Raw genomic sequence first — 18,976 nt, forward strand, 5'->3', positions numbered from 1 at the left:
TGTCTGAGAATATCACACTGTGCAATTAATCATCATTAATTTTAATCCCTATCAAGATTCAGTCATCTCAATGGTATGTTTGAGTCTTTTGAATCAAGTGGTTAACAGTCAATCCTGTGTCAGCAAAAGCATGTGGTTTGAGTTCAGACTTATGACTGCTGTTTCTTCAAATGTCAATGATTAAAAGTCTGTTTTGTTTTTAATAGTGGAAGCATTTGTTTAAAGGGGGTATTCTGCAAAATAATTTTTTTAAGCTTTCTGCCATGTTATAACATTGTTCCTTCATCAAAAACATGCCTGAAGAGGTTTTAAATGCCATTCATGCATGTTTCAATAATTTAGCGATCTCTCCCGAGCCCTGTTTGAACCGTCCTTGAGGTTAGCTGTAAGATTCTTGTCCAATGCTCAGACCACAAGCCTACGTCATCCAAGCTCCCACATGACAATTGTTCATAAATATAATATAAATATAATAACGTGATGCAATGTGCAGTAGTTTCATTAGCAGGATGTATGCTGATTGCGTTGTGATAGTGCTCTGAAGGGGGACTGACTTATCCTGGAGAACAAGTCACTCCCCTGGAAACTCAGAGCATCAAAAACAAAAGTGAACTTATTAAACATTGATATGCTGTTTTAGCAGAATATAGCATTTTTAAAACAATAAAAGGTAACATGATGATCAGCAGTTAATACCCCATAAAAGTGTAATAACCCCTCTCTAATTTAGTTTTTAGCATGACAAAATAGAACTGAATAAAAACTAAAGGGAATAATAAATGAGGAACTAAATCTTTATTGTTTTGTCATATTGCCCAGCCTTAGGTGAAATAAAACAAAATACTTTTAACCTTGACAAATCTTACTTTGCAATTTAATCTAAACCCAGACTCCAGTTTTGGTTTGGCACGATCCACTGTCTTTTCACCTAGTCTGATACAGAGACCAACAGACCAACCACAGCAGCCTGGAGTTGAACCAGCAGTCACCATCATCACACAGGAAGCCATTGCTCACTGGGATGCCTCGCTGCACAGTCACAACAAAGCCCACACTTTGACAGACACAAACAGCAGAAGAGAAGTGCGCTGGGGTCAAGCACAGGCTGAGAGCTCCCGACAGTTGAAATGAGGTGATTCGACTGTAAATGCAAATGTTGTGGGATCTCTGTCCTTAAAACAACTCTGAAAGCGGTGTAAACAGTTTTGACCTTAGATGAAGTATTCCGATGGGTGTTTTGGATAGAAGGCCTGCATGTGTGGTCCAGTGAGATGTAGTATCAGTATACAAACTCGTGTGGGCTGGTTGTCATCAGCTCTCCAGCACTGGGACATTGATGCTGCCTGACAAGTAAAGACTCAGGCCTGCCCCTCCTGACCGTGAATAATGCCACTGTCTCCGAATTTTTCCTTTGGTCTGGATGCTTCCATCCTTCCTCTCAGACCACAGGCACACTAGGAGATAGAAATGCTAAGAGACAAATAAGACTAAATTTGTTGCAGTTATAGTATGGTTTTGTAGATGTGTAATTTTCTTGGTGATGACTCAAAATGTATTATAGTGATATTTTTGGGTGACACATTATACTAAGTACATTTTAATTAGGCTTAATAAATTATGATCAAAAACTTAATACATAATGAACAAATAGACAACCTACTTAATACACTGATACTTAACCACTTAATTAAGTAGTAAACTATTTGTTCATTATGAATTAAGTCTTCATGCTATATTCAAGGAACTGTATACAAGATTTAGATTTAAAATTTCATAAACTTGATCCATCTAGATATAGCCCCTAGATATAAGGTAAACGTGTTCAAATCAAATAAAGCTTTTACTTGTAAAAAAATGTAATGCTGATTTATTCTTAGTTACAAAAACACTGGACATGATGAAGTTGTTACCATGTTATCATTTGGTGTTTTGATTCTCAAGATGACTATCCAAAGCAGAATAAGCCTCACATGAGTCTCTCATTTGGGTTGCCAATTCCAATGCTGGATTCCAGTTGTTTTAAAGCTAAAATGCCTCTCTTTGATCTGAATGGTCACTACCTAAACCCCAGCACTTGTAGTCAATTATTAATCAGTGCTAGTGCAGTCTTTGCAGCTCAGTAAATGAATTCTGGAGGTTCTGAGCTTTCACATGAGGCATGGCCTGTCTATAAATTGAGAATGAGTTTTTTTTTATTAGTATTGTATTTTGAATTGGGATCATTGGGATCCCCTGTATAAATAAAGATAAAGAATAAAGAAGACATGAGAATGTGTCTTCTATATGCAGGTTAAGCACTAGCAACCCAACTGTGATTCAATTGTGATTGTAGTACCTTTTCTAAAAATGAAAGAGCGCTGGCCAAATACAGTCACTTTAAGGCTAATTAAAGAGTAGTCATTATAAAGTGGTACCTAGTTTATTTTTTGAGGTTTGATCCATTCCAAGCAACTGTAAGTCACAGGTGGGGCACACCCTGAACATCAAATAGTTAAAGGCAAGAATGATTAAAATGAATATGGTTAAATTATTACAAGGCATGCATGTTTTGGATGGTCTGGTGAAGCTGGAGAACCACAACAACAGGGCATGCAGACTCCACTCAGAGAGATTGTGATTTGGCCCCTTTTTAAGTCACCACAGTAAACCACAGTAAACCACAGTTTTGAGCCAAAATTTCTGAGAAGCAGAATGTCATTTGCATGTTGTATTACGTAGAACAATAGAATGAAAAATAAAATGTGAGACCAGATTGCCCAGTCTAAATCAAATGCAAATTCAAACATGTCTTTTTTTTTAGTTCAGTGTGAGCGCAGCCTGTAGAGCCTCCCTGACCCACTTAAAATGTGTGATATGTTTTGTGCAGTTAAACAGCCAAACAAGCCGTGTGTGTGGCGATGTAATGGATCCCAAACATTCTTTGTGTATGTGAGGCCCCGGGGAGGATCAGCTCAACAACAAAGACGACCAGTGTCTGACACGCTGCACCAGGCTCAGCTCAGCTCCGGCACAGCTCTGGCACAGCTCTGCCAGACCTGAGCTGCCAGACTTTCCACTGCACCTGCCTGAGGTGACACAAACACAACCACCAGCAACCAACAGCAATCATTGTGTGTTGTATGACATGAAATAATTTTGTTGTATGACTGAATGAATATTAAGGCAATTGCACAAGTTAGAATAATTGATGAAAAAGAAGCAATGGAGAGCATTAAAATACAACCTGTAAGGTGCTCTTTGGAAGTAATTAATGGTGCTTGATAACTGTTCTACTTGTCTCCATGGTAGTTGCATTAATTTACCTGGAATTTGGACAGTATGGCATTAAACATTTTAATCAGTTGTTCACTTTATTGCTATACTGATACTAATAAGGTAATAGGTAATCGTATATCAAATACAGAAGGGTGCGTTCTGAAACATCATCTTCTGAGTCATTATTCGATCCATTGTTCAGAATATGTTGTGTCAAATATTTTGTTGGATTTCTCGTATAAAATAGCACATGTCTGCAGTGCATCAGTGAAGCCCAAAAATCTTAGAGTAATGAGGCTATTACATTCCATAAACTCTGGTAGCCACAAGTGTTTCGTGTGGAGATTAGTGAGGCTAATTGCTGTTTTATATCAACATGCATCCACCCTGAGCATTATATCACATAAGAAAACTACTTTTGTAACGTTTAGTCGTTTAGAACAGTATCACAGTCATTCTGCCAGGCTTTACAAGTTACATGCATGGCTTTACAGTCGCAAGACCATAAGAAAAAAACATGTAGCGCGCCAAAACAGGAAAACCACTTTGCTATATTCAAACATGAGCCCTCTGTTAAAGAAACCTCAAACTGACAAAAGCAACACTGAAGATAAACAGCACTGATAGACTGCGGGAATATGGAGAGACCAGACGAGGAGAACTGTTACTTGTACTTGGAAAGGTTACACAATTTATGTAAACATAATACATGATACTAAAACATTGATTAGGCATGATATTAGGACTCACATTTTTATTAAAAGTAACATCACAAAACTTTCTGGAGGTGGCACGCCACTTGCATGATTCCATAACAACAGAGGGTTAAAATCATATTTCAGAACATTCTCAATTGAAAAAATGCATGTTATGGCATACTGTGAAAGATTATAGCTGAAGGAACATTTCCTTGGAAACAAACAGGACCCTCCCTCAGGCCAAATAAGAGTCAGGTTTGTGGCGTTTTAACTCTACATCCTCTGCAATGGCTCAAACCTCATAGGCCTCCAGTCATTGGTTCAAAATGGTTCCGAGCACTTTTTCGGACCACTGATCAGGCTATTGGTTATTATGAGCGTATTTTAATCAGTTCAAATGTTCACTTTGTTTAAAGAAAAGTCTCTACACAGGCACTGCTTGGTGTCAAATATCAACAAATACTTAAAAAATAGTACATTTTTGGTACGATATATATAGACTGAAAACACAAGATCAGTATATCGCTACAGAACCAAATTGTCTCATGATCACACTTTGCCTTTGCACTATAAATGAACTGATAATCATTTCACCTGTCAGTTGGACCACTGAGGCTGGTCTGAAACCAATGCAGCTTTATTTCACCTGATTTATTCCAGTGAGGATTTCCTATTGTTAACACAGTTTCCGTTTGCTAGTCCTTGTGACTATTTGCTTTTTGGTCAAGCAAAGTTCATTGTTTATACTATTTCCAACCACTGAGGTTTGCCTTCGTGACTACCATTGTTACAAACCCTGCATGCTACGATTGCTCCAACATTATCAAACGCTACACAATAACCCTCACCAAACGTATCAGGTGCAATATTGAAATTTCTAGACAATTTCTCAATGAACTTGTTTTTTTCCCTTAGCAACCCCACTCTCCTTCACAAAGCAGACTCCAATGCATGCTTCAATGGCTAGCGTGGATGTTGTTTGAACTTGGAGCAGAGCAAACAAAGCCATAGCATGGGCCAGTCACCCAGCAAACACTCCCAGCTGTTCCCTGCCTCTCCATGTTAGCCTATGCGCAAGAGTCCCTTCCATAGCTGCAGTTGCATACAACTATGGGCCCACACCTTAAGTCAATGCGCCGTGTTTAGCTTTCACAGGTATGTCAACTTCACTGCCAAAGCACACTCTTGATGTATCCGCAAAGTTTGCCCATGAGGGAAGGAAAGTTAATGGCTAATTTGGGTTTTGCAATGTATTCCAGTCCATAGATGCTAGGCAAGGATATTCGCTAATTAACCCTTTAAAAGTTTGCAAATAAATATATTCTGATTTGGAATGAGAGCGACTGAAGGCAAACATAATGTGATTTCAATGGAGAAACTTGGATTAATGGAATCAAAATTTGTCTTGTCCCAGTACATACATCTCTGTTGGGTAGTACAGATACAGTAGGTCTTCAGGTCAAAATATGCCCACGAAATTATTGAAATGCTCAGAATGCATAAAGTAAGTGAGGAATAACTTTGGACCACTGCAATTCATAATGGTAGTTCTGTTTTTCACATTTTTAAAGAGGACAAATCAGCTACAGTGCTTTTAACCACATAATATCATACAATTTTAAAAATGTAAGTATTTTTGGCAAATGAATCACTCAGATACATGTGAGCAATATAATAGGCTGGTTTAAAGACTTGGACATATATTGAAGATTGCTATTTAATTTTTGATCTAAACACTTAGAACCATTAGCATTTAGATCTGATGTCAGTAATCATTGAAAATGTATTATGGTATATACTTCCATTTTGGAATTTTTAACATTCCTATGACATTGTATTTTAAAGAGGCTATAGCTCAGTGTGGCTAATAGGCCTTAAGTTCAATGATGTTCAACTGCAGGTCATCTTAGAAGCATGGGGTTCTCAAAATAAACCTCAAACTGAGTGATTTATGTCTTTTAATGCTGTTTTCAGTCAAGCTTTCCTCTCAAAACAAAAGAACAATTATCAAGTTGGATTTGCTGTTTCTTCTGGACACGGGTACTATGCCATAATATTCATATTTCACATTAAAGACTTCCAAAAAGCCACACTTGTGTAGACAGTCTGTTGCCTTGGATACTCTTCTCTATTGGCTTATTACTCCACTGCTGCAGTGCACGCAGGGTCCAGGCCTGTTATAGACACAAGCCGTATGTCTGTCAGATTTTATAGTGCTGTACATTCTTCATTTTATTATCGATAAAAAATTAAGAATTTTACTTACATTTTTATTTTTTGGCCCAAAAGTTCTCTCATTTAGATAAAAGTCCCTTTGGAGAGTTGCCATAAAAGGGTAAAATCTTTATTATGAGAAAAACCAACAGTAATTCTTCCCTCACGTATGAGTTATTGAAAAGGCGGGTGGGGCCGCAACCACAGCAATTCAGTAGATTCATTATAATGAAGAGTGAGCAGATATGGCCATCATCATTTCAATTTACTGGCAGTAGGAGCTCAAGGTAGTTACTGCTCCTGTTGTGGAAAAGACATTTGTTTTAAACACATATGTGGTGAGCCAAAGATGAATTTGTACCTCCAACCATAGACCATTAAGATATTCTATTCTATTCTAACACTATGAGAACATGTGTCAATGTTAAAGGTGAACTATGTAACTTTTCTGGAGGCTACCATGGAGATGTTATTGCATTGCCTGTAGCATTCCAGTTATCTATGTTAGATTTATTTAATTACATTCTGTTTTGCTCTAAAATTCTTGCATTTCTAATGTCCTCTCTGAGACAGATCTGACCCATAACTTGGCCTGGTTACCAACTCTCCATGAACATAGAAGTTTAATGCCATAATGTGGACAATTCAAAACAAAGCAAAACTATATCAGTGAAACATACTGGTGGGGGACCCTCCATCAGAAAAACTTGCAGTGCTTTTATAATTGTTACCCTAACTATTATTTTAATGAATATAAATAGATATTAAATAACTAAACTACTATGAGTCTGAATGTAAATCATATGTCATAGTCACAGTGGGTCTAATCCCAGTCATTTCCAGCCCTTCACTCCTGAAACTAGACTCTTCCCTTCTTTAAGCCCTTTCATTCATTTCAGTGAGAGCTTGACTGAGGGGAGGCAAAAACTTTGGCCTGCTCTCTGACTCTATCAGGTTTAGGGAAAGTGATCCCGACTTCCATTGCTGAGCGCACACTCCATCAAGAAACAGTATGACTATTACACAGCATTAGACAGTACTACACACAATATGTATTTGCTTCTGATTATGTAATAATAATAGTGGCTGCAGAGACGGTAATACAACTTTAGCCTTTCCTATTCAATTTGTTCCATTTTTAAAAGTCCCTGAAGGGTTAAGTCCTTGCTCCTTAAAATGTCATGTACAATGCTTCGTTGTACCGGAAAAGGTAAAACAGAGGGTACACACATGTCAGTGCATCTTACCCACGATAATGAGCCACCAGCACTTCACTGTATTGCTGATCATGGAATGGAATTCATTAACCACCAACCTTTCTCAAGCTGTGACTTTGGCAAAAAAAATAAAAATAAATAAAAATTCAGGAACATGTAGGCACTGAGTTGTACATTTACTTAGAGCTGTCACATTAACAGATTTTGTACATTTGTTTCAAATAGGTCAATGTAGTAATTATCGCAACAGACCTACCTCTGGTCCCACTCAAATGGTTTTGGCTTTCTGGAGTTTTAATATTATAACTTTTGGAATAAATAATAGTTGTTCATTTGTGAAAACTTTAAGTGATAAAATAAATCACAAAAATAATGTTCAATATGTAACATCAACTTTTTTATCTATGACATAAAAGTAAGAGTTGTTTTCGGATTGAGTCAAGGCGATGGGTTTCAAGCTATGGTAACCATCTTTTTTGTGGTCACAGCAATTATGCAATTCAAATCAAAATATTATATCTTTTGAATGGGAAAAGGTCCTCTTTCCTCACAAAATCCTTCAAATCAGGAAGGAATTGTTTGTTTCAAACCCTTGTAAAGAGTGCTCAGAAAATTTGTTGTTTCACCCACCCCCTATCTCCACCCACTTACAATTATCCAAATGTAGGGTTTAAAAATGCCACATAGCCATTTGTCAGCAATAAAAACACGTAAAGGAAATTCCACTGCTTGCTACAGTGGAAAGGCTCTATGCAGTGCTTCTGCATATGTTATCAGGAAGTCAATGGACCTGATTTTATTATTGAGCCGTTTAGACCAATATTGCTTTTAACAAAATTTTAAATAAAATGTAATTCATTTGAAATAATGAATACTGTATATTTTGAAAAAAATATAAATATATGTACTCCAGTTAATCTGAAGGCTGAAGGCCACTATAGAGTAACATTTGGGGTGCATGATTTCTCCCCCTCTTTTGCATGGGGCCCAGTGTAGCTGTGGTGACCCAGGCCTCAGACAGAACTCTCTGGTTTGGCACACAGTTAATATGGGCCTTCTCACTGTTTCCTATTGAATGGGCTCCCATACAAACACATGGGCTACCGGCGGCTTCTCCTATTTAGTTGTCGGTCAAGAGTACTTAATAATATTCAAAAAGACAGTGCGACACATCGTCCTCGTCTGGCCAAAATTGTATGATCATTTTTCCTTTCTTTCCCGCACTTCCTCTTTAAATGAGACGGAACAGATGCACAGCGGTAAAGTCTTGAAATAGCCTGTCAGAAAGTTATTATATTATTAAAGCAACAATATCTTTTACCATGAAATGTATACAGATATGTAGCTTTAAGATTATCAGTATTACATATCCTTATATAAGTATGCCAGACACTCCACTAGGTAAAGTTGGATTACCTCACAGCTGTCACTATAATTTGTACAATTTATCTAATATTTATCCAAGCTCGTACTGACTGTTTTTATACTTATACACAAACCATCTGTGTGTATTATTACCATCGCTAATAGGGATTATGAAAAATTATTACCTTGAAAGATGTTAAAGGTACGTTTCCTGGAGGGAGTCCGCCACCTGCTTGTCCCCATGGAGCTGTTATTGCTTTGTCTGGATGTTCCACAGCATAGCATTAAATGTATCAACCTTGCATTTATTCAGTTACATACATTTTATTGCAGACCTTCAGACTTTCAAAAACATACATTTATACTGTGATAAGGGTCGCTTCTCCACATCTGACGTGTGACTTGTGCTGGAGACATTTTTTGTTTCCACAGAGAGGGATACATTTAATGCCATAACGTGGGACAATGCAGGTAAAGTAGGTAAAAATAATATCTCCATGGAGACAAGTAGGTGGCAGGCCCTCCAGCAGACAAGTTGCACAGTGTGCCCTATGTATGAATATCCAACAACTGCCCACAAGAACAGAAGATATATTTTTGGCTGATTCTGTAGCAGCACAGGTCATCAAAATCAAATGAATAAATAAACAGTAATAAATCTGAAAATGACTCAGTCTCAAGAATCAAAATTGATCGGATCATCTGACACTAAAGAACTCTCACCCCAAAATGCTACTACTTCTATAACCAGGTTAAAAATACCAATCTAAACATTTAGCCACATGCCCTCATAAAAAATACTGCAAGACATAGCTTTCCCAAAAACATGCATCCATGCAATATCACCCATGAACAATGTGTGTCTGTCTATCTCTATTTGATTTGTGGATGTGACATGCACTTTGATATAACATAGACAGAATAAAGCCAGGAAGTTTGGGACATGTCTACAACAATAATAGCTGCTGACAAATAAAGCCTGACGCACATTGTCCATGGTCTAGGTCCTGCTCCATAAATGTGCGTCAGTGCTTTGAACATTTTAATTAAACTAAGCAGGACGATTCCCAGCCGGGCTGCCACCACTAGCTGTGTACACTGGAGGACAAACAAGACCATCTTTTACAGAGCAGACATCAAATGCAATGTCTTCTTTTATGTCACCCTGGGCCCGCCATGTTGACTCTCATTATTTCTTGAATCCATCTGGAATTTTGATGGGCATGTTTTGAAAGAAAAGGCCCGAAACCACAGAGCAGCCATGTCTTCAAACAAAGGTCTTGTGGTGGAGTCTGTTCCTCATGGTCAACAACAGCCTCTGCACTCACATACTAGCTCATGTCTATCATTTTAGCCCCTACCCCATGGTCATTATAACAACTATGGCAGTTTTCTGGTCATTTTCTTGGAAGCACATACAATTAATGTTGCATTTGATGTTTTGATGCTTACAAAATGCCCGAAAAATTTCCTGGGCTATACATCTGAGCATGTAAATATGATTTAGCAGACATAACCTGGCAAATGACACAATGTTTTAGTTGATATTTTTGTCTGTTTCAAAAGGGTAAATGTTTCCTCACTGCCTCGGAGCCATCATATGTCAATGTGTGCAGTCCGTGGTGGCCACTAGAGGGAGTCTCCTGAGTCAGAACATTCCTAAGGACACGTCTCTGGAGATCAGCTCTAGAGTGACAGCGGCATTGGTTGTTATTAATGTATGGATAATTAATCACAAGAGTGGGTGAAGCTCAGTGACATGTTTCTCATGACGCCAGTAGATAATTATCAGTCATCATTAGTCAAGTTGTGGTAATGTCCCCATGCAGCAGCAGAGCCACGGCTGTCTCCGCAGACAGACTCACTGTTGTGGTGAGAGTCCTCAGTGTGAGGCAAAGCCCATTGTCACAGGCCCAGCCTAGCCTGGTCTAAAGGCATATAAAAGACATTTCGGGTCGTTTGTCTGCAGTTTTCTGTTCCACTGCAGCACGTGTGGCCTAGAGAGAGGCCCTCCCCATTGGCTCTTATTTCCCTGCTCAGGAGGAGGAGGCAGGTAGAACTGTGTTACCTGAACGCACATTACCTGGCTGCGCACTCACCTGCGGGCACTGCGCCGAGATGGCTTCAAAACAAGGGCAGTTCAGGCGCACTGGTACGGAGGCATGAAAACTACCGGGTCATTCCACCTGCAGCCAAGAAGACAAGATCATTAGACTTTGTGGCGAATTATCAGGGCTCAAAATAAAGTACTTTTCCAGACCGACTTTTGATTTTAGACTTTGAGCATCGCACCTGCGCTCTGTATCATGGATTTGGCACGGGCGGACACTGACCAGAGGATTCAGCTTGATGTGTTGGGAAACAGACGCCGTACGACCATTTGGAAAGGTTAGGGGAGTCTCCAATGTGAACGCTGCTGTGCGCAACCCATATTTACAGTGCATGGCCTAAGGACTATCGATCATGCACAAACCCCTCCGAAAGCGGAGTCTCTACGTGTTCCTGTGTTTTGGCATCCTGTATTTGAAACTCGGGTGAGTGATTGCTGTTACCTGTGATTCCAAGTGCACGGCATTTACGCGCAGTTTTAGAAACACAAGAACTGGCATACTTGTGTGTCGCCCTTCGCGACCTCACGCACACACACACACTGCGGATCTAAAACATGTACTTGCACAGGCTAATGTAGGGGGGTGCTTATAGCCGTATGTTAGCTGTTAGGGTCTTGCATCACAATATTACAGCCACACCACTCGAAACAGATAGGCGTACTTTGGATAAGAGATTGCCTTAGCGGCAAAAGATAATTCGAGCCACTGTATCTGCTCCAAAAGCAGCGCGGCACCGCATTCCTTCATTAATAGCGGCACAGTGAGCTGTATTTCCACATTCCTTTGCCCACACGGACTTTTTACCTGTTTTGCAATAGCTCACCTTGATGCATAAACAGAAGGACGTGTATCTAATCCTACTGCACTTCAGCTACAGACAATTCCCTTGGACGTTTTAAAATATGAAACCATTTCTGTCTCACGTCAGCCAAAAGCGCGTGAGATTTAATGTTTGAATGTTTAGGGAGTTGAAATGAAACGGCTTGTGAGGCATGTTTCACAAGTAACTATGTGCTTATAGAATCAGGCCTTAGGCAAGGCAGGCAGGGAATGGATGGGAACGTCCTGCTTACACCGGCTATATATAGCCCTCGAATATGCTATGTTTGTGTAAGGTTCCAACATAATATTAAAATTTTATTTTCACATCTCCTAATGAGAATGCATTATCATTAGCTAATTTCCGCTCTTCATTAACCCTGTCAGACTTTTAACAATGTCAAGTGACTTCTTCCCCCAGTACTCCGTATTCCTCATGCTGTAAAACTCTCCACCTGCGCGTCCTGTTCGTTTAGCCGCGCGGCTCCAGCAGCAGGTGCTGCTGATAGTCATGGAGCAGACACGACAAGACTGTGGGCATCTTCAGTCACATCACTTATGTATGTGGAGAAAGAGACTCACTATAGAGTAGCATATAGTGTAAAAAGTGAGGCAGACTAAAACGATGTGAATGCACCTCAGGTTAAAGAAAACGCTTATGTTCAATGTATCCTGCGAGCGGACGGGCTTATGGTTTAATAGGTTTTATCTTTACATTTGACATATTTGGCTAAATGATGACTATCGTCCCATCTCTAAAAAGGCTAGATCTATACAGCCTGAGTCCAGCTTGATGGCAGCAGTGATTTTGGAGAAGGTGGAAGCTTTGCGCACGGGAGGGCAGTCTCCGTTTCGGGCGGCTGGAGGGTGTTTGTGGACGAGTTGCTGAATGAGTATGAATGAAACCTCGTTCTCGTCTAACGGATCGGATCAGTGTCACCCTATTGTCCCACTGGGGCCAAGTGGGCGGATTGTAGCGCGTCTCTGCCCAATGGCAGCCGCGTCTCTCGTGAGAGCAAAGCGAGGCACTTCTCTGCCATACACGAGTCCTAAAAGCATCATCATCCTCAGCCTCAGTCCGGCTCGTGAGCTCACACATGACACAGCCGATGTCCGCGCGCGCACGGCACCGGGAGCTCGGAGCTGCGTAGAGCCTGCACAGACGAGCAGCACGCGCACCACGTCTCTTCGTGATTGAGCTCAAACGGAACTTAAAGCCGAGGATTAACAGAACCTGCGTTTTATCTGAGTCGAGCCGCACGCGGCCGTTTGCTCCATGTCATCATGATCATCTTCTCGTCGCGCAGTGTGCTGCTGTCAGTCTACTACCCGCAGATCTTCCTCATTTTGACGAGCGGCAGCTACCTGTAAGTCCAGCCAATTAACTGCACTCATTAACTTAACAGGCGCACTTGTCCTGAGCCAAGGACAAACAGGGAGGACTTACTCATTCACCTCAATAAATATTGGTAATTTGGGTAATCAGTTCTGTGGTCAGTGTGCCATGTGGGCACAGGCGCACAACACTGTGCTATGTGGCATATTCTCAAATCATTTCAGCCCTAATTTATTCAACACATGAGAAAAATAATGCATTATTTTGCTCATTCGACCACGGACGTTATGTTATGTTTTCATATGATTAGATTATACAACGCAGCCTATAAATGAATCATTGGGTAGCCTATAGTTTCTTGGGCTCAGTTTGGCCACAGAGTGGCAGAGATGTTCAAGACAATCGGATGCAGAGTCAGTGTTTTCGTGTAGAGTCGGCTGACCAGTGAGAGCGCTCGCGATGTGCTCTTTACGCATTACCTCGCGCATGGTTAGCACTCAAACCCGGACTTTGTTAGCCTACTACTGTGCAAGTATGTATGGACTTGACGGACAAGGCAATTCGCTGTGGCTTTAGAATAAAATAATGACTTGCTTCCTTGAATACGCTTTCAAGAATGAGTGAGCCGTCCTCGCGCGCAGAGGAGACCCCAAAGCTGACGCTCAAATAGATGTGGCTTTGGTCTGCAGCTGAAAGAGGGCTGCGCGGCTATCTTTAGTGACGGCCACACCGGTGTTTGTTTGGGTTATTCCTCTGTGCCTCTGTTCAGAACTGGCCACCGTAATTAGTACAAAGAGCATTTAAATATGGTTAACTAATGCCAAAGGAGGGTACTTTCTCAAGATGATGATATTGGCAAATAAACAGCTCAGAGGGAAACTATGTAACACTTAATTTTGTAAAACCTCAGAAAAAGAAGGGCTTTTAGTAACGTGAATGCAAAAACTTGTGTCTTTGGTATTTTTTTTCCTCCTGAGTGCATTCCTGGGCAGAGGATGCATGCCTGGTAGTTTAACAGTGTGTCAGTTGGCTTCAAAGTGTCTTGGGTGATGAAGTAGGTGGCTGTTGACTCTCTTGGTTTAAAGATGTTGCAATTCAGGCCACACAAATTTTGACCCCTCAATGCAATATTTCTTAATGTATTTTACAACAGGTTTTACTGAATAAAGCCATAAGTAACAAATGGTAAAGAATGCAATCCACTTAGATAATGCATTTGAGGGGACCCACCCAACCACATGCTGCAGATATTGTTTTCAGCTGCAGCAGCTCCATACATTCACTCAGGTCATTTATTGTCTGGATTTTGCTAAGTGTCCTGATATCCATGTGCTGAGCAAACAGTTGAGCACAAGGTCGATGTAAACATTTCAAAGATTATGGTATTTTGTTGTGAAAAGCATGCTATTCTAAAAAAATAAATAAATAAACAAGTGCAGTACATTATACAATTAAAAAGTATGATCTGACAATTAAAGTTATCTATTTTACCATATTCAAGTATAAGTGCTCAAAAACACCTCACTAAACAGGCATTCTTACTTTTTTGGCCCTCCACCAAAAAAAAGTTACATAGGACACCTTTAAAGCTACAAAAAGATAAAACTGTTCGAAGTGCATTGTCCCACATCAAAAAACAAGATCAATCTCTGTTAATCCCACCATTGCTGGATCAACTAACTTTGCCTGTATGAACTTCCCCATTATGTCCAAACTGCCCCGAGTCCCTTTCACGATGGACAGAAGAGATGAGAGAGGATTCCAGAGTGCTACTGTTTACTGAGGGCCTTGAATGCACCTGACTCTAGCCATGCTAAATGTTTCACAGTGCGCTGTTTGAAGCATTTTGACTGGAGCATAAATCAAACTGGACAGACTCAAAAAGAGACAAATATATAAGTACAGAAGATAATGACAACTTTGGCAATTGGCGATGAGCGAAGCATTGTAGGTGCAGAGCCAGATATGAGATGGGACTCTTTTAAAATAAAAAGACCTGAAAAATCCTGTGCAAAGGAAGGCTGTGTGAGGTGAGTTTAACGATGACATATTGTGCAAAATCAAGTATGAGAATAATGATGATGTTATAATGGTATTCCCTCATCATTATTTATTCAAAAATGTGTTTTCATTCATACATGTTTGAGCACTCCTGTGGTCCTGCATTATCTGGCATTTGAGACTTGAGGCATTGTTCAGAAAACGCCTGTTTTCACCTACCCCCTATCTCCACCCACATTCATGCCTTTCATTGAAATTATTTAAAAAAATTAAGACTCCAATTGATACATGCAGGGTTCTAAAATTTCACGTAGCCACTTCTCAAAAGTAAAAACATGTAATTGATAATCTGCTGCTTGCCAATTCCATAGTAAAAAGGTGGCCCCGTCACTACTGCAGTTTTTACACAAAGTCAATTGTCTTTTTCTGTTATAGGTGTTTTAGATCAATATTGTGGTTTTCAATAAGCTAAATGTAAAAGAAGAATATATCTTCTTTAAAACAAGTTGTCAGGGAACTGATGCTGAGATGGGCATGACAGGGCAGTGGCCTGTGCATGTGGCGATGAGCAGTGAGTGAGGTTAGGCTGAGCAGAGAGTGAGGATAGGCTGAGCAGAGAGTGAGGATAGGCTGAGCAGAGAGTGAGGATAGGCTGAGCAGAGAGTGAGGATAGGCTGAGCAGACAGTGCAGGCCTGAAGGTGAAGCTTGTACAACTGAAGGAACGAGTCTCCCAGTCTGAGCCTTTACTGACACTCCACTTTTCAGCCTCTATACTGCACTGATTTTGATTTCTAGCTCTACTGTATATATAAAGAGAGAGAGAGAGAGAGAGAGAGAGAGAGAGCAGTGTACTTTTTAAAGTTGATCTGAATAGATGTTAGATAGACAGACTATTAAAGAAAACAGGCATAGGGTGAGGAATGAATACACTGCATCTCAAGCTAGAGAAAAAAGGTTTATGCTCAGTGCAATACCAGGGGCCTAAATAACCATGAGGTAAATAATGACAAAGTAGAGGGAAGGAATGGCATGCATGATATGCATGTAATGATGTGTAGAGGCTTCACTGTGGACAATGATTAATAATTGTCGATTTAAATTTTTTTTATATATTAACTAGATCAAATGTATTTATATATTTTTTTCCATCAAGGAACGCATACAGAGGAAATTTACACAAAGTGAAGGCCCTAGGCTGGTAATCAGTACAATAAGGCTTGGAATCTTAATGTGACATCTGTCCTCTTTGTGATCAGTGGCAGATTGATACACCAGATGCCCATCACATATAAACCCTTTATAAAACATTTTTACATCTCATCATCAAGCTTAAATAATTTAAACCTGCATGATTTACTTTTTCTTCAGTTCAGTTGTTTTCAGTGCTCCAGTCTGCATTGGTTATAGCCTTGATTGTGGTGAAGCCCTCTCGTACGTCACACTTCAAAAGATGCTGTTATTTGTCCGATCTCATTTATGGCTTCTCACGTCTGACATGTTTGAAAAGTATGTGTCTACAGGGTCTGCGCAGCTATAAACACCACTGTGCTTTGCTGTAATCTGTTTTGGCTTTGCCCGTGGTCACAAACCCCACCGCTCGACATGTGTTTTGATATTATCACATTGACTGAGCAGACGTGATGAGGTCGGGGTGTCATTTTACTCAATGCACAATAACTATCCACAAACCTGTGTTGAAAGCCTCCCTGTGCATAGTTTCCACACGCACGACAATCTGAATGAAAGCTCTTTGGTGAAATTCATGCGCTTTTAGACGTGAAATATGTTTCAAACAGGTCATAACTAATAGTATTTTGCATGACATTTGGTTTCGAAGTCAGAGTTGTGGGTTTACATCATACGATACCAGAGCAAGTGGATGTACTTCTTGGCATGTCCTCACACCGCTATGTTACCTAACAATTAACGTGAAACCAAGTCATTACTCAAAGTACCACCATCCAAACCCATGCGGAACAGAGTGTCAGAAGTCGAATAAGCGTTTTCTGTTTTAACAACTTTTCGTGTGCTCCTTAAAATGTTTTGTGTTGGATTCCATTTTCAGAGTTTGATGGGCTGCTAATCCAATACTTGTGTAAAAAATATGGGATTCAGAGAGCTACAAGATGCTCATTCATCATCACTGACAATTTGACAGTCTCTAAATGAGAAACACTTTTAGAGTAAACTATGAAGCCAGGACATAAGACAACAGGGCTTGAATTAATAATTGTAAATACACTTTGGCCAGAAATGTATAATATAAAATGTTTGTTACAACTCTTACTTATATTTGCAAAATAAAAAAAAAAAAATTTAGACTGCTACTACACTGATAATACTATGGCCACAACTACTACAATCTTCTTTGCCATTACTGCCACTGCTCCTAGCCTCCTACTATGAGAGTGCTGTTTAAGCAATAATAAAACTTGAATAAACATAATCAATACATTTATATTATAAATATCCTATTACTGCAGTATTTCACATTAAAACAAATGTTTTGTTCTTTGGTGTTTGTAAGTCCCAATAAGTAGTTATAATTCTTTACCTAAAGTTGCACTATGCAACTTTTCTGGTGGACGGTCTGCCGGAGATGTTATTGCTTTGCTTAAAATGTTTTACAATATGGTATTAATTTAATATACAGCCAAGGAGACAAGCACGCCACCAGTTCAAGTTAAAGGTCAAATCTGTGGCAAGGTGAGCTCTCAATAAGAATGTGTATTTTTCAAATTATCTTTACAAATTAAAACACTTTTAACTGAAAGATGCAAGATATGCTTAATGCCATACTCTGGAACATTTGAGGCAAAGCAATAAAATCTACATGAAGACAAGCAGGTGGAGGACCATCCATCAGAAAAGTTACACAGCGCCCCTTTAGCAAACAGTTTAGTTTTATTCTTGTCTTGCAATGTCTCTACTCACAATCTTCTGTGAATTGCAGAGCCCTGTCGTCCGTGGTCGCTCTGGGTGCCAACATCATCTGTAATAAGATCCCCGGATTGGCCCCTCGACAGCGGGCCATCTGCCAGAGTCGGCCGGACGCCATCATCGTGGTGGGCGAGGGCGCTCAGATGGGGATCAATGAGTGCCAGTACCAGTTTCGTTACGGCCGCTGGAACTGCTCGGCTCTGGGAGAGAGGACAGTGTTCGGGCAGGAGCTGCGAGTAGGTCAGTCTGGGTCCTAGCAGCTTGTGTCGTGAGTCACGTTTTTGTGCATTGCAAAAAGACTGTAGTAGACTTGATTTTTATGCAATGTGTCGAGGAATTCTGTTAAATGTTGCTGAATATCACCATCTTCTAGACAAGAGAAGCTGAATTATCTGATTCCACAATAATAAATATTAGCTAAACAATGTAATCATATGACTCATGGGGCATGGCAACTCACCTACTTGGCATTGTAAATTTGAATTCCACTCTGACAGTTTACATAATAGATGCATTCACAACTTTTATAATAGAGTTTGCTGTTTAATAGTTTGATTACAGACTTATCCCTGGCATTAAGTTCAACATCTTCTCTGTCAGCACAAATAAACAAATGTGGTGTCATTATTCAACCTCAAAGACATGATAGTTGTCAGTTGAAAGGACTCTAAGCCATAGAATTAATATGGCAAATTTGTGGAGCCAATCCCAAACAAATAATGATAGGGTTCAACATTTGTGGATCATAAGTTTGGATATTTCTTCCAAAAGAAGTGGATCTCCCATAGAGTAGTAAATTCAAGCTCCTGCCCTCCATCTGAAATGACAGCATCACAGAACCTATTACATCAAAACATATAATCCAGAAGTGAATTTTAAAACTTGCCCTTGGGGTAACATTCGACGACGCAGTCCCAAGTCTGCATACAGGCTGTGTCAGAAGAAGTGATTTTAGGAAATGCTGAAAAGGAAAATAGAGGTAGTAGTAAATATAAACTGTCCAAAACTCCCGGTTACAT

At 39.9% G+C, this 18,976-nt stretch overlaps 1 protein-coding gene across 2 annotated transcripts in view; it reads left to right on the forward strand.

The window, feature by feature from the left end:
* Positions 1-10,754: 10,754 nt before the first annotated feature.
* The window catches only part of wnt7bb (wingless-type MMTV integration site family, member 7Bb), a 29,803-nt gene continuing 21,581 nt past the window's right edge, over positions 10,755-18,976 (forward strand). The window contains exons 1-2 of one of the 2 annotated variants that reach the window (XM_033968483.2): positions 10,755-11,283; positions 17,971-18,197. In XM_033968483.2, the coding sequence (XP_033824374.1) occupies positions 11,213-11,283; positions 17,971-18,197 (298 nt within the window). In that variant the 5' untranslated portion in view covers positions 10,755-11,212. Of the gene's footprint in view, positions 11,284-12,666; positions 13,047-17,970; positions 18,198-18,976 lie in introns of those variants that run through there. The other variant, XM_033968482.2, reaches the window with a different exon arrangement.

Source organism: Periophthalmus magnuspinnatus, chromosome 6 (genome assembly GCF_009829125.3).
Source record: "Periophthalmus magnuspinnatus isolate fPerMag1 chromosome 6, fPerMag1.2.pri, whole genome shotgun sequence".
In the NCBI taxonomy this organism is placed as follows: domain Eukaryota; kingdom Metazoa; phylum Chordata; class Actinopteri; order Gobiiformes; family Gobiidae; genus Periophthalmus; species Periophthalmus magnuspinnatus.